The following is a 16,775-nucleotide window of genomic DNA, read 5'->3' as shown; positions in this document are numbered from 1 at the left end:
CCACTTCCGACATTGTGTTTAACGCAAGGCAAAAGCAGCGGAAGTCAAAGAAAAAATGTCGCTAATTCGGTTTTGAACTGGAAACATAATAAGTGCGGTGAAGACACCGGAACGATTTGATGCAATATCGCACTTTTATTTGAGATTCCGCACTTTGTCGCAGTCCAGTTAGCAATGCAATATACTATATGCGTTGCACGATAATTTGTACGCGCAAGCGCCCATACATCTCCACCTGTAAGAAAAATCCTTTCGGTGTTTTCGGCGCGGGTACCGTTGCAAGAAATAGAGAGCGAAAAAGTGCAAAATCGCTAATAGAACTCCGCTGGTATGTTTAATCGTTATGGTGTCTTCTACAATAAGTGCGCGAATTGGCCAAGGAATACTGCGCCGAAAACACCGAAAGAATTTTTCTTACAGGCGGAGATGTATGGGCGCTTGCGCGTACAAATTTTCGTGCAACGCATAACAAATAAAACTTTCAATAGATAGAAATGTTTCGTTTAATATTTTCATAGAGAAATGTTTCCGTGTGAAAACAAACCAATGCTCCTCGGCAGCCAAAAAGAGAAAGGCGATCAACTCCAGGGCCCTGTAGCATAATCGGGCTAATAATATTAGCTACAAGCTACAAGTTACAAGCGAGGGGGACGACACAAATCGATTCGAGTCCATTGTCATGCGATAAGACGTCATTTTATTTCAGTTTCCCAATTATTATCGATTTGTTTCATTATGTTGGATATTAAATCGATTTTATCGGATATTCTCCATTTCCCAAGCTTTGGTTAAGTTTTTAGCGGTTTTATGCCTTCCATTCTCAACAAAATGGTAAAAATCCGAAATATCTGAAAAAATCGAATAAAAATGACAACAATCACTGAAAATCGCCCAATACCGACTCAAAAGCGTTGCAACGTCGCGACGCCGTTTGACAGCAGCTCTTCCAACGCTTCCAACTGAACATCAACTGCGTCGGCCCATCAGATCAAAACAAATCGAATCTCCCGAATCTCCCAGTCTGCAGTTTTTTTTTTTCTTCGGATCGGAGACTGTCCACAGTTCGTCAGGATTGAGGGTGAGTTTTTTTAAATACGATGGAGAAAGCACTGAGATGAGAAACAACGTTTTATGCCCATTTTTCTATTTTCGAACAGGAAAAACGATACAAAGTGGAAGACGTTTTGGGACTCACATCGGCGGTGGAAAATAAACGGCGCTGGCCAAGTCAGCAGACGAAATCGACAGAATCTCATCTGATGCGGAGCTCCAGACCATCGGTAGAAAAAACCGCGGAATGAAAAATACCAGGAAACCGAAAGAGGTCTCCGGAGCATAACGCAAGGCAACTGCAGCGGCCACACATTTTGGAACAACAAAGAAACGACCCCAGTCAGGCAGTCGGTGCCGTGTTCGGATCGTTACAATCCGAGATGGTTCTCGGAAACCTATTCTGAGTTACTGACACAGGTTTTGGGTTTGGATAACCCAACACTAGCACTTTGGGAGAGCTCATAGTCAGCGAATCGGCATTCGGAACAATAACCGGACTTGCAAAACCTGTAAAGGTCTACTTTGCAAGACGTCGGTGCCTAGAATAAAATGCTGCCTCGTATACCCAAGCGTATACCAAAGATCCCAGTACACAGGGTCAAATATCAAAAAAGAAACAAAATTTAATGCTCAAGCATCTTGTTTGACTCGATCGAATTTTCATTAGTCAAACAGATGTTATTTCTTGAGCTCTTTCCTTGTCAAATATTTGACCCTGTGAACTTGGGGCCTTATTTAAGTATGTTTATAGTTTTGTTTTCTTCAAATATATATATTTTTGTCACTTCTTTCTAAACAGAACGTGTGAACTTGATTCAATTTCAGCTAATAAGAAATAAATAATAGAAAACATCGCATTTTTTGTTAATCCTTATTATTTCTAAGAGTTGATCTCAGGACCTCTCCTTTTCTTCCTTTCCTGAAGCGAAATTCGTTCGTCTGGAGTGGGATTCGATATCTGTTAGCCGACACATCTTACTCCCGTAGAATCGAGGTTTGAAGAATGAGTTACGTTTGGAACAAGAACTGGATTTAAACCTAGTGAACTATTATGTTTCCAGTTCAAAGCCGAATTAGCGACATTTTTTCTTTGACTTCCGCTGCTTTTGCCTTGCGTTAAACACAATGTCGGAAGTGGGGCGCTGTATTGTATTGTTCGTACAGTTGAAAATCGGAATTTTTGACACGCGAAAATCGATGTTTCTCCTAAACCGTGTGTCGGACGTACGTCGGGCACAGTGCGCTGGATAGAGGGCCAGGTCCGCTGTCCAGCGCACTACGTCCGACGTTAGCTTTCACGAATGGATTTTGAGAAAACTCGATTGTCGGGTGTGAGGAAACTTCGGGTTTCAACCGCGACGACAGTACAACTGGTGCGCTATACAGCGCCCCACTTCCGACATTGTGTTTAACGCAAGGCAAAAGCAGCGGAAGTCAAAGAAAAAATGTCGCTAATTCGGTTTTGAACTGGAAACATAATAATATTCGTTCGTATTGCAAAATATAATACATACAGTGTTAGATTTGCATTCTGAATATCTTGGGGATTCATACTTCAGAAGACTTATCGCGCCCCGTTACCATACAAGAACATCAAACCTTTATTTGGGAGTCGTGACCGAATAACTCAAACCAATCCACTCAACAGCCCAAAAAGCTATCCTCGAAGGCGCAGATCAACAAATCAAAGTTTCGTTCCGAATCGCCGTAAGTGAGCTAGTCAAATTTCTCAGGTCAAATTCATCAAATCCGCCAGAAGTATGTCAGCATTCACTCCGACCATCAAGTTCCAAATCATGCGCTAACTTCCGGCAACGATTTCAGCACCGCCAAAGAAGACACTACCACGATATCCAAGTTCTGGCATATCCAGTTGATCCGCATTCCGTCTGTCAGGAAACGAGCCAGGAAACCGGAATTCTCGGAACCAGTATCGAACGAATAACGATCAGAAAAAAGTCCGGCTAGTCTGGCCATAATCAAAACACACACAAAAAACGAGAAAATTTGACATTTTGGTCTAGAGATGCGCATTGATTTCAATCGATTCGATATGGGTATGCGCCATTAATAATCGATTTTATCGGATTTCTCGGATATAGCTGATTTTAATCGATTTTTGCCCGTTCCTCAAATTTCATTTTATAATTTTGCATAGATCTGTTAATCCTTGTGAGATATGGCCTCAAATCGAGATTATCTGGATGTGTCGCCCCCCTCGGATGGAAAACGTAAATTTAATTTTCGCCGCTCGTTAAAAATTCTAACACCTTGTAAACAAGCTCGCTAAACTGTCAGACAAAGTGAGGTTAGATCAGATAATTGCAGTACCCTATAAAATCTCGAAAGTGTTGCCAGTAATTTGAAAAAAATTACGTCTTTCACGTGACTTGTCAAAAACGTCATTGAACTGTTCACAAGACTGTTCATGCACCGAGAAACACCCAAAAACACCCGATCAACACACTTCAGCACATTCCAGGGTGTCAGAGTTTCCAACCCCTTGGTAATAATTGCACTAAATACACCGTATATCTGCATGCAATAAGGCGTCAGCACTGTGGTTACTTGGGTGCTTACTCTCACACGAAATTTGACGTTTGAGCGGTGTCGGCGGTGTCGGCACCTCTCAAACGTCAAATTTTCTGTGAGGGTAAGCAGGCCAGCATAACTTCGTGCAGTGGACCATTAGCCTGTGCATCAGTTTGTGCTATCTTCTTCATTCCTTCGTAATTTTTGAAAACGGGGACCTCAGTAAACGTCAAATTTCCTCTGGGAGAGAGCAAGACAGCATCGAAGGGTGCACAGGCTACTCAATGACATTCATTTTTTGACAAATAAGTTGATTTTAATATGAAAACGGCTACTTTGTAACGGCTTAACCGTGTGGAATACAAGTAGCCGGTAAATCCACAATAGTTCAAATGGAAGTCACTGTGCAAAATTTTTGCACAGAATCCATCACGAATTTTTTTGAGCGATTCTTTTTGAAAATTCCCGGAATCCTAAATGGGATGAACACCCCATAACGCTAGTAACGGTCGCCGCATCCATCACTGAACTCCGACAAGCTAGAACCGCCGCATCGCACTTTCTGTCAAAAAAAGCCGTGCTTTTGTCGTTCGCACGCTTTGTCGTTTTCGCGCATCGGCAGGAAAAAGAGCAAAAAAAAGGAACAAAAGTGTGGTGTGGTTTGGTTTGTGCGGCCATCATCGATGCGGTAGTGCAAATTCCATAATCGTTCGCTTCCATTAGTCCTCGAAGGCATCGAAATATTCCCTCCGGGAAGTGCTATTGTAGTCGGAAAGAGACTAGCTGGACGGTTGTGTGCCCTTCTGCCGTGAAAGCGGCGTGCTTGTGTTGTCCCCGCGGGAAGTGGATTGTTTTCGCCGCCTGTCGCCACTAGGACCGTGGTCGCCATCGAGCGTTTCTTGCTTCCGAATCTGACGGCGAACGGTTTCATCGGGACCACATAACTACGTAATTAACAGTATTTCCGCTCCGGATAACCCAACAGCATGGTAAGCATTTTTTCCATACTTTGTAGTTTTTAGGTTCAACTCGCTGGCTGGTTCGCTGCTGGGTCCAGTAATGGAAGAGAAGGGAAAATCAGTGGTTCCCAATTGTTGCGAAATGGATCATGTTTTAAACTTTATGAAAATGTCAGCCATTTTCGCTTTCCTGGCGTGACAATAGCTTTTGTTTATCTCTGTCTTGTGGTTCAAACTTCTTAATCCACGAAATCAAAATCTGTATTTTTTTCTTTGTGGTGTCCTTGGGGGACGGCTAAGACCGCTCACGGTCCATCTCGTCTCTGTAAAAAGTTTATAACCTACTTAATTTATTCAACTTGAATGTTTCGTATCAATTGGGTTTTTAAATTTAAATACATATTAAAAAAAACCGATTCAATCCACCTATGGTGAACAGAACCCTTCTTACACTTAATAAATTAATTGTTGTACATATTATTTGTGTTTAACATATTTATTTTGTATGATTGATCAAAATATCTAGAAAATATTATGAGGATTGGCATCTAGTGGATTGGTTTCCAAAATAGCATCATGGACGGATTAAACTACCAGAAATGCCAGACACCTCCTAGAATCTTATGGAATGTTTAAAAAATAGCATACATATTCTGGAATATAGTATTTTTTATTAACTGCCAAAAGATCTTGAACCGATTAACAAATGGATAAGAAAATCAGCGAGATAGACTTTGTCTAATACATATCTCTTAATCAGTCGAATAAATTAGCTCCGAAGTACTTGGTATTCATGGTTATAGTGTAAAAAGGACAAAAATGATGTATGTATCTACTATGTTAATCAGTTTTGGCATAAGCTGGTTATTTTCGGTCCGGTTCTTGCATTTTTCTCACAATGTGGAAATTCAAAGCTTTCATTTAACATATTGTTAGTTTTCATACAATTCCTGTTTATTTGTAATTTGTTTTTAGTTTGTGTGGGCTTCGTGGCCGTGCGGTTAGCGGCGTCACTCGTCTAGGCGTTTCGTAATCCTCGGAGTGCGGGTTCGATTCCCGCTCCAGTCGGGGAAAACTTTTCGTCAAATAGAAAATTCTCCATTGGGCCACTGGGTGTTATGTGTTTTGTCCGTTGTCTCGTGTACGTAATGTTCAGTCTGTGCAGCCTCTGGCTGAAGACGGTGTAGTGTCTTTTTTATAATTTTATTGAAAACAATAACCTGCTACTAATACACTTTATATGAGGTCACCATTATAGGGTGGGGCGGGGCAAGATGGGTCGCATAAGGATGGATCACCATAACTTTGTAAATACAAATCGTATTGGTTTGTATTCGTTCGCTACTCTTTAATACACTAGTAAGCTATGCTAAAAGTCGATAAAAAGTTCATTTAATACAAAATATGATGTTGAACGAGCAGTTTTAAAAAGTGATCGATTTTGCACCGTGAAAAAAGTGCGGGGCAAGATGGGTCACCTTTTAAGTAATTCACATTTTCTCAACGAAAAACGTCAAAATATAAGATTTGTTCCGCATTCATATATGCTCCATATCCATACTGAATAAACAAGAGCTACTAGTAAACATTTTATAGATTTATTTGGAATATAAAAAACTTTACGATTTGAGTGGTCCTAAGGCGTCTTGAAAATCGATGTTTTCACTAAAAAATTATCATAATTTTATGTTATAATTTTGAGTGTTCATTCCGCTTGATTGAAGTCATTTATGAGATAGTCTTGTAATAAAAAATAAATAAATTTTGAATGCTCCAAAAATACGTTCAAAATTGAAGGTGACCCATCTTGCCCCGCGGCCGTTTATATGGAGATTATATGGAATGTATCGCATAAGAAAAATGGCTAAAAACCATTTTATTTTTTATTTCCAATGAGAGTGAATAATTTTTCAATCAATGCCCCAAACTTTTGTATATTCATGCTGGTCATCTAACAAAATTATTAATCTAAACAAAACATGAGTAATGCGCCCAAAAATGGCACTGACCCATCTTGCCCCGTGACCCATCTTGCCCCGCCCCACCCTATTTAAAAAAATAATTTCCCATAGACTTATCAAAAGCTCATGCAAGATAACAAGTGAATAAAATAATAATAAAAAAAAGGAATTTATTGAAATACTCTTCGAAATATATCTAAGTAATCAAATGTCGAATCGAAATAAAATTTCAGGGCCTTTTACAAGGATATTGTAGCTTTAATTTGGTGCTAAGAGAACCCAAATCGGTTGACAGACGGCTGAGATATTCATTATGATACACCTTGAGGGTTTTCAAATAACGCACATATGTACAGATGGGTAAATTACACTAGTTTACAAAATAAAACGAAAGTCGTGAACTTCTGTCAACGACCAAAATTTTTGGAGCACAATTTAGTGCTGATTTCGAAACCGACCTTCAAAAAATTTTAAGTAGAACAGTTTTTGAGTTTTAGCTCAATATCGAGTTTTACAACTTTTCAAAATATGCAATTTACTAAAAATCAAATATCTTGCGTTTTGATCAACCAATTTTAAATCTTTTTCCATAAATCGAAAGCTGAATACAATACCATTCGATCATCTGAATAAAGCATTGTCCAGTTAGAATCCGGACGCAAAAGATAATTTATTGTGACGCTCTCAATGATCATAATCATTTTTTTTTACAGCAGTCTGATCATAAACAAGTCCTCTATTGATGGTGAAAATATCATCGATTTTCTTGCTACGAGTGAAAAGTTATTTCAGATTAAAGACAAGTAAAGGAAAAAAATCTTGCACAAACACGCTGAAAATGAAGCGTGGTCAGGTACGACAGTCGCGAAAAATGTTAATGTCTCCATAACCATTATGTGTGATGTGCACAGATGTTGTTAACCATGCCATGAGGAAGTGCCCAAGGAAGATTGAAGTTTATGTTCATGGATAAATCTGCTTGGAATTTGCCAGGAATCTGCTTTGGAAGATTTGCCAGGAAGTTCGAGCTCTGGACATCGTTTTCTCACATCACGATTTTGACACCAAATGTGTACAAAGATGATAACCTCAAGAATCGCGTGCTGCTTTTCAAAAATGCACATAAGGGATCTGTAGAGGTTTGAGCTAATTTGGTAAGCTATCACGACAGCCTGAGATGTGTAGTGGTGTCATCACTGTTGGATAGTGTTCATTAACGAAAAAACACTCAAATTTCGCTTCTTTGAAATTTACTGAATAGCCCTTAATTTCGCAAGAAGAGAAATATTTGGCAAAATTTCTTTGGAATCCAAATAAGATTGGTAGAGGGTCTCAGTACACTACAGAAATGACCTGATTGTTAAACAAATCCGCCGAAGGGGTTGATGTTGAAATTTACTACCATTGTGCAGATTTTTAAGGAAGTAATCACGGAAAAAATGAGAAAATGTATTAAAAATTAAATTAAATATTTTTAATGATATTTTTCCATGAAACTACAGTAAATTATCTTTGTTTTGAGGGCTTCACCTTTTCTGTTTGTTATTCCACCTCTGAGATGTAAGTGATTATCTGTGTCCGGATTCTAACTGGACAATGCTTTACAGGTGTTGCGTCAGATTGATGAAATTCAAGATATTGGCGTGTTTTAGGGACGATATTCTTAAATTTTAGCAAAATTCCCAATTTGTTTTGGAAAAATGTATTTTTTTTTTCAATAAGAAAAAACCAATTTAAAAATTCTTTCTCGACGGTTATTTGACATATCATATGTATGCAAGTTACAGTAAAAATTTCAGCTCAATCGGAGCATTGATTACGGAGAATGAGATGTTTGAAGTGAGCGACTTTGCTTAAAAATAGAACAAAAATCGATTTCAAATCATCAACCTTCTATGGAAAGTCGAAAAAATTTCCGCTCTACTGTAATTTTTTTCCTCCGCGTTTTCGAACTCAGGGCATGATTCTACACCAAAAATGATCATCAGCTTACCGAGTTCAAAAATGCTGTAAACTAGTGTTATTAGTTAAATTGGAAAAAAATCCACAGCTCAGGTGCGATTTGAACTCACGATCCTTATTCGCTAGACAAGTGTTTTACCAACTAAGCTACTGAGCCAATAATTGACCCGGCATTTTAATTGTCATAAGGCAATTAAAATCTCATCGATCTACATCATTTTCCCCTAAACTGCAAATATAACCATTAGCGTGGGTCATCGGAACCGTTTCTCAGATCAAAGCTTTTCTGGTTCCGTTTCGGGTCCTGAGTAGGGTGGGGCGGGGCAAGATGGGTCACCTAAGGATGGATCATCATAACTTTGTAAATACAAATCGTATTGGTTTGTATTCGTTCGCTCCTCTTTAATACACTAGTTAACTATGCTAAAGTCGATAAGAAGTTCATTAAATACAAAATATGATGTTAAACAAGCAGTTTTAAAAAGTGATCGATTTTGCGACGTGAAAAAAGTGCGGGGCAAGATTCACATTTTCTCAACTAAAAACGTCAAAATATAAGATTTGTTCCGCATTCATATATGATCTACATCCATACTGAGTAAACAAGAGCTACTAGTAAACATTTTATAAATTTATTTGCAGGGTTGTTACAACTACGCGGATTTCGCGTTTTTCGCGGATTTCGCGATTTTCGCGGATTTGGCGCGGATTTGCCTATAGAATTTGGCCCTCGCGCGGATTTGGCGCAGAAATAGTTTTGGATGATTTGCAAAGTGTAATTCGACTCTTTTATTGTTTGAAAAACGTATATTGCCTTTAGATTTGTGTCTATTTTTTTCAGTAATATAGGTCGTACTCGGTTGTCTGAAGTTACATTCTGAGGTAACCCTAACATGTGTCTGACGAATAGCGAGCTGAATAAAGTTGAGTTTTGACATTTTTTCAAACCACCTTTATTTAGTAATCAGTCAAAATTACAGCTGAGTACAGTATTCCGTTCGCCAGATTTATTTTTAAGAAGTTTCAGAGTGAGTCTCCGGATAGTCGAGCTCAGTGTGCAATTCAATATTATTAATGGTGTCCATGAAGTTAATTATCGGAGCAATACATTTAATTTGCATAAATATTACAAAATCTATAAGTTATTTTTCAAACATGCTTACACTTTGTCAATGGCGTCGTTCGGCATTACATGTGAGAGCAATGGGTTAATCAGAAATAATCTGAACTTCGCCTTCTACACCGAGTACACACATTTAACCTGGGATCGGTCGCGTCGTACACTGAGTGCACGCACCATGAAAAAAGTTCGCTTGTGGTACACAACGTGAGCGCGGTGTCATTGAGGGTGGCCGAAGATGAGACAGCTTGAGGGTTAATAAAATTTCAAGGAATTAGCAAAGATCTTCTGAATGCAACTGAGGGTTTCGTTAGATATTATTCTAGGAACCTTTGTGATTAAATTCCCATCTTTTTAAAGTTTTCCTAAGATGAATCTGTGATTTCTATGGATTTTTCCTGTAAAAACATTGAGTATGATTGCTGGAGAAAATTCTGAAATTAGTTTCTGACAAAACTATGGGCATCTATGGGCAATTGGGGGAAAACTCTTTAAAATATTTTTTCTTCAGATTTTATTACAAATTTTTATCCATCAGAAGCTGTTAGTGCTTGCAAAAATCTGCCCACATTAACGCTAAGTTTTCAAAGTGCTCCGTCATATATTTCCCAAAATCATTTCCGGAAAATCACCGGATAGATCTGTTTAGGATAATCCAGAAGAAAACTTACAAAAACGCATATGTATTAATCACTGCAAGCATTTCTAGCGAAAACTGTTGATATAATCTTAGGGAACTTTTGCAGGCTTCCTAGGAAAAATACTGGAGGAATTCTTGAAGAACCCTAAGGAAACTTTCTGAAGATAGCTCAAACTGATTTGCTATGAAAAATCTTGAAAGGACTTTAGCAAGTAAATCTTGAAAAAAGTCAATATTCAAAATTTGAGATTTTCCTTAGAGGTTACTGAAGTATTTTTTCTGTATTTCCTCTAGGTATTTTGCTCCCACTCGCAACAGTGCCATTTGACTTTACATAACTTCTGTAACATAGAAGTGAATGATTTTTTCTTACAGTTCTGTATTGACTTTTTTACAGTTATGTATTGATGTTCAGAGTAATCTTTGAAAATTTCGAGATCATTGAAATATTTTTGTTATCGCGATTTATAAAGTTTTACATAGGAGACGATGATGATGAACCTGGGCTTGTTAGGGGAATATCTTTAAGTAAAAAGAAATTCGTGTTAAGTACTGTTCCTTTGAATTCCCCTAAGCATTTGCATCCTTTGACAGATACGTATTTCGACCTCAACTGTGTAAGGTCGTCTTCAGCGTTTTGTACTTGACTCGACTCAAGTCAAGTCGAGTCGGTCAAGTACCATGGTGCAGACACTAAAGACAACCTTACAGTTGTGGTCGAAATACGTATCTGTCAATGGATGCAAATTCTTAGTGGAATTTAAAGGAACAGTACTTAACACGATTTTCTTTTTACTTATGTAAACTTCAAATTCCGTTTTTTAAATTCCTGATTTTTACAGATGATTGTTATACCAGTAGGGACAGTCTTATTCTCCCTGGTATCAGCAGGTCGGCTCCTATGTAAAGATTATTTCAAGAATGTCTCACCGGAATTTTCCAGACACTACCTTAAAATTTCTGGAAGTAATCTTCTAAGAATTCCTCCAGAGTATCCTCAAAATCATGCTTATTTTCAAAATTATTCTAAAATTTAGTGTCAGTCAAGCATTGCAAAAAAATATCCAGATATCTTTCGAGAACTCGTTTCATTCGGGTTCGTATTCCGGTTTCCTCAAGGGCTTTTCTTTAATGTATCTCTATGGATTTTTCCAGTTCCCTTTAAAATTACTTTAAAATCCAGTAGCTTTTGGCATGTTTCTTTTAGGTATTTGTCTGGCGTTCTCCAAGAACGCTTTGAAGGTTTACGTGCAATTACGAATTAAAAGTTTTTTTTTTCGCCCAGCACTCAATTAATCCATTCCAGTTGCTAGTGTTTTTGTTTTTAATAGAATAAAATAGGAAAATAACGTAAATTTACCATTCTCGCGGATTTGGCGCGAATTCTTTTTCATATTCGCGCGGATTTGGCGCGGATTTAAATTTTGCTCGCGCGGATTTGGCGCGGATTTTTTTCCGCCTTTCTTGTAACAACCCTGCAAATAAAATAAAAAAAAAACGTCTATTTGAGGGATCTGTGTCATTTGGCATAAGGCCCGTTGGCATAAGGTCACTTAGCATAAAAACATGTGGCATAATTGACACTTGGCATAATAAAGAAGGGTGCATTTCGATTATGTCAAATGGTCATTATGCCATATCTCTTTATGCAAAATTACCTTATGCCAAACTACGTTATGGCAAATGTCCCGCTCCCGAATCTAATGTGTCTAATCCTAACGCATGGTCGTAGATGAACTCTGCATACAAGTTGTTTACGATCAACGCAAGGGAGATAGACGGATGCACATTAATTGGTGAGCTCGTTTCATGATATTGATGTATGTAAATTCAACGAATATGTATTGATTTTGAAAATAATACAACGTTTTAAGACCCCCCAGAGTTTTGCTCTTAATAGATTTTCGACGGCTTTTGTATTTTACTGTTTCTTCATTTTATCATATTTTTTAATCTAACATTTTGTTCATGTTTCTTCTTTTCGCCCACTTAGGCCAGCACCGACGTAAACATGGAAACGGCATCATCGTCATCCACGGCAGCAACGACCCCTAACGGGAACACCAGTGGCGCCGAGAACCTGGCCACTAACGCCGAGGAGATGACTTCCCGGGATTACTACTTCGACTCGTATGCACATTTCGGCATCCACGAGGAGATGCTCAAGGACGAAGTGCGAACGCTGACCTACCGGAATTCCATGTACCACAATAAGCACCTGTTCAAGGGTAAAACCGTGCTGGACATTGGCTGCGGTACGGGAATCCTGTCGATGTTTGCCGCCAAGGCCGGTGCGGCCAAGGTGATTGCCGTCGAGTGCTCGAACATCATCGACTACGCACAGAAGATCGTCGAGGCCAACAACCTGAGCCATATCATCACACTGGTGAAGGGCAAGGTCGAGGAGATCGAACTGCCCGAGGGCATCCAGCAGGTGGACATCATTATCTCCGAATGGATGGGGTGAGTTACCTTGTTGCACTTCTTTCCATAGATTCTAAGAAATGACCTTCCGGAAAAGGTCGTACAACTATTTAGATAATATCATAAATAGTAACAACCCATCTAATTCTGACCGACAGATACTGCTTGTTCTACGAGTCGATGTTAGACACTGTCATCTACGCTCGTGACAAGTGGCTAAAGCCGGAAACGGGCATGATGTTCCCGGATCGGTGTACGCTGTTCGTGTCCGCCATTGAGGACCGCCAGTACAAGGACGAGAAGATCAACTGGTGGGACAACGTGTACGGTTTCAACATGAGCTCGATCCGGAAGGTGGCCATCAGTGAACCGCTGGTGGATGTAGTCGATCCGAAACAGATCGTCACCAGCTCGTACATGATCAAGGAGATCGACCTGTACACCGTCCGGAAGGAAGATCTGGATTTTGAGACTCCGTTCCACCTGATCGTGAAGCGAAACGACTTTGTTCAGGCGTTGATCACCTATTTCAACGTGGAGTTCACCAAGTGTCACCAGCGTTTGGGCTTCAGCACCTCTCCGGAGGCCGCCTACACCCACTGGAAGCAGACGGTGTTCTACTTTGACGAATACCTGACCGTCAAGAAGGGCGAGGAGATCTACGGAATGTTCAAGATGAAGCCGAACGCCCGCAACAATCGGGATTTGGACTTCTCCATTGATCTGCACTTCAAGGGCGAGCTTTCGCAGGTAAATGAAAAGAACCATTATCGGATGCGTTAGGAGCATTGAGGTGGCAATATGTGGACGATCCTAACAATTCTTTTAAAATTAAGAAAAATCCTATTTAGTAGAACAAACCTATTTCGACTTGATATCATTCAATGACCCACCCGTACAGGATACAAAATTTACAAAAAAAAAGAAGCTTAGAAGTCTTATTTAGGAGCGAAATTTTACTATGTTTTATATGAGTTGACGTTTCGCTCGCGAAAATCTCATCATAAAGTGATTTTCTCACCATTCTACGCCATTCAACCAAACAATATGTCAAGAAGGTAGGGCTAGTAGCAGATAAGGAACAGGATACCGTATTTAAATCCATTAGGCATTTGAATGAAGTAGAGCTCACTCTTGAACAAGAATATGTTAAAACCTTTTTTTAAGCATTAAAACATTGTAGACTAACTCTAACCAAGAACGTCTGAATCCATAATTAAACCCAATAGAAATCAACGTCAATGTTGACCGAAAGGGATACTCTCACAAATAAAAAGAAAGGTCAACCATGTACATCGACAATGCCCTATTGGTTCTTACTATGCGAGAAAAAAGCACGGTCAACTATGACCGATGAAACGCCAACCACAACGTCAGTCCAAGTAGGCGTACCAGTGAACGAACCCGTATCTAATAACCGTATCTATACTCGCGCGTGTCATAGTTATGCATTAATTACAAAAAGGGCGTCACTTGCGCGCGCATTACCACACAGTGATTGCGATCTGTATCGCATGATTGCGACATTCAAAATATATATCCCGGTACAGTATCAGGAGACACGGTGTACGGCTTCTTACTTCTTCCAACGTGGAGAGAGGAATAGAATGAACGAAAGCCCTTATGAAGTGACAGAGATACTCAGGGGCCATATACAAATTACGTCACGATTTTAGGAGGGAGAGAGGGGGTTGCAAAGCGTGACGAACCTTACACAAAATATTGAGGTCCCATACAGAAAGTGTGCCATGTAGGGGAGGGGGGGGGGGGGGGGGAGTTGAAAAAGGTCGATTTTTAAGTTCACTCACATTTAAGGCACTTTTCGGCCGGATTTTTCGGATTTTAGCACGAATCGAACCAGATTGTTTCCGCATTATTTGCTGTTGGAAATGGTCCGGATCGGTAGAGGAGGTTCTGGAGTTATGACCATTTTAATGATCCGGACCAGCACCGGTGGAACTAGCGATATATAAAACTGAACGAAGCCTCACAACAAAATGCGCCGATTTTTGAACCTCCAGCATGGTTGACAGACAAGTGCAGAAATAAATCAACACTGGAAACCAGAAAATACAAGATGTTTTTATGACCATTTTAGTGATCCGGACCAGCACCGGTGGAACTGGCCATATATAAAACTGAACGAAGCCCCACAACAAAATGCGCCGATTTTTAACCTCTAGCATGGTTGACAAATTTTGCGCAAAAATTAACACAAGAAACCAGAAAATACAAGATGGCTGCCAAAAATTCAAGATGGCGACCCTATTATATTAGAAGGTGGTTGTTTATGAAATTTAGGACTCTGAATCCATGCAATATGGGTATATTCGGTATAATGTTATATTATCTCGTCATGTTCCTTCTGTTAATGGCATTTCTAGCCAAACTAACCTAAACCCATCTAAGTCTGAGTAGTCTCTGATTGCATTAACAGTTGAAGCTTAGGCTCCCATGTCCCACCAGCCAGATAACTGGGTTTTGCAAACTAAGCATTATTTGTGGCAACACTTTGAGCGGCATGATGGAATTATGCCGAGCGCGCTAAGTGTTATTAGACCACTAATGTAGTTGCATTAAGGACAAACGTCTAGAAATCCCGCTTCAAAAGTGCATCAGAACTTCAAATGCACAAATCTCAAGAAGCAAGCTTCAAACAACAGTGAATTATATTATTCTGTTCTTGCTCACTTGTAATAAGCTTAAAATAAGAAGATCAGGTGCGCTGGTTTTGTTTACGAAGAGATTTGTGCGCTCGAAATCGTGAGTAGGTTCCAAATTCGGCCATTGTGGCGGCCATTTTGGGATTCTAACAAGTCTGTCCTTAAGTGGGTGACGAGGTACATAAGTATCATTACAGCGTGCTTAACCGTTATTGCAATATTGAGGCTCCAGTTTGACTTAAGTTTGAAATACATAACTCATAAGAAAACTGTCAAGTTCGATTCAAATATAAGTTAGGTTAAAAAACGAACTTATATCAAAAGTCGTTTCAGTGTCCAGTCTAGTCCATATGTTAAAGATGGCTCTACGTCAAAGATAAATTGCAATTGATTCGGTAGAAGGCAAGTTCACATGAGAGAAGGGTAGAAAATTCCCCTAAATGCAATTACAGAAAGAATAGTATTGAACTCATCCACTGATTTACGGTAATCTGACCTGCTTCTTTCCGGGTTGACCTACATTCGTATTTCTCTTATCGCACTCTACATACGTAACCCGCCATATCTCTTGGATCTGCAGTCCTTGGGACACCTGGTTTACCACTTATTTAAACATTTTATTGACTTTAAATAGATGTTTCAACTTAATAATAATAATAATAAATAGCTACAATATGCACAGCTTTTAGCGAACCATTCTATTACAATACACTTTATTGTAGCTGGTACACTGTATGGTACAGGAATGGTTTTCACCAAATACCCTATGATTAGTTTTTATCCGGGCCTACACTGCCGGTGGACGCATAAATGTCCCATGTGCAAAAACAGACAATCGAGAAAATCGCGTCCAAAGTTCGAAAAAAGTAAATTGTCTCAAATATGAAGTATAAGTGCTGAATCGTGTTCTAACATCAACCAATTTTGAATTTGAGCACTAATTTTTGTTTTAGAGCGATTTTATAGTTCCATAGGATTTCCAATGGAACGTGACGCTTATGCGTCCACTTTTAAAAATGTTACAAATCGGCCTTGCATTTTTTCAACTATTTTCGGAACAAACTACCAATTTTTATTTTCCCATATGATAGTACTGCCCCCACTCGCATAACAGTCCCATTTGCAAAAAGTAGGAACTGAGAAAACAGCATTTGAAGTTTGAAAACTTGTTTCCATATAAAACTTTGAAAAATCGCCAAAATTTGAAGAATATTTCGATCATCTCGAAACTTTCACAGATTGCTTTGCACATGAATATATAACTGTAAAAAATATTACAATCACTACAAAGTTGTTCAGTTTTGTGTTACGTGACACAAAAATCCATGATGGGACTGTTATGCGGGTACTTTTGATATGGGACGCTCATGACTTGGTATTTTTTTCATATATTGACATAAAAATTCATAATTTTTATTATTGTTTTTGGAAGTACATCGAAAATGATGACTATTCATAACG

General features: G+C 39.1%; 1 protein-coding gene across 1 annotated transcript; it reads left to right on the top strand.

The window, feature by feature from the left end:
* Positions 1-4,151: 4,151 nt before the first annotated feature.
* On the top strand, positions 4,152-14,211 carry LOC109400097 (protein arginine N-methyltransferase 1). The gene is made up of 3 exons (XM_019672577.3): positions 4,152-4,574; positions 12,221-12,690; positions 12,810-14,211. The coding sequence occupies exons 1-3, from the start codon at positions 4,572-4,574 to the stop codon at positions 13,432-13,434; spliced, it is 1,098 nt and encodes a 365-aa protein (XP_019528122.3). The 5' UTR covers positions 4,152-4,571; the 3' UTR covers positions 13,435-14,211.
* The last annotated feature ends 2,564 nt before the right edge of the window (positions 14,212-16,775 follow it).

This window comes from Aedes albopictus, chromosome 1, assembly GCF_035046485.1.
Source record: "Aedes albopictus strain Foshan chromosome 1, AalbF5, whole genome shotgun sequence".
NCBI classification, from domain to species: domain Eukaryota; kingdom Metazoa; phylum Arthropoda; class Insecta; order Diptera; family Culicidae; genus Aedes; species Aedes albopictus.
Note: the sequence above shows the minus strand (reverse complement) of the source record. Positions and strands in the feature narration are given on the sequence as shown.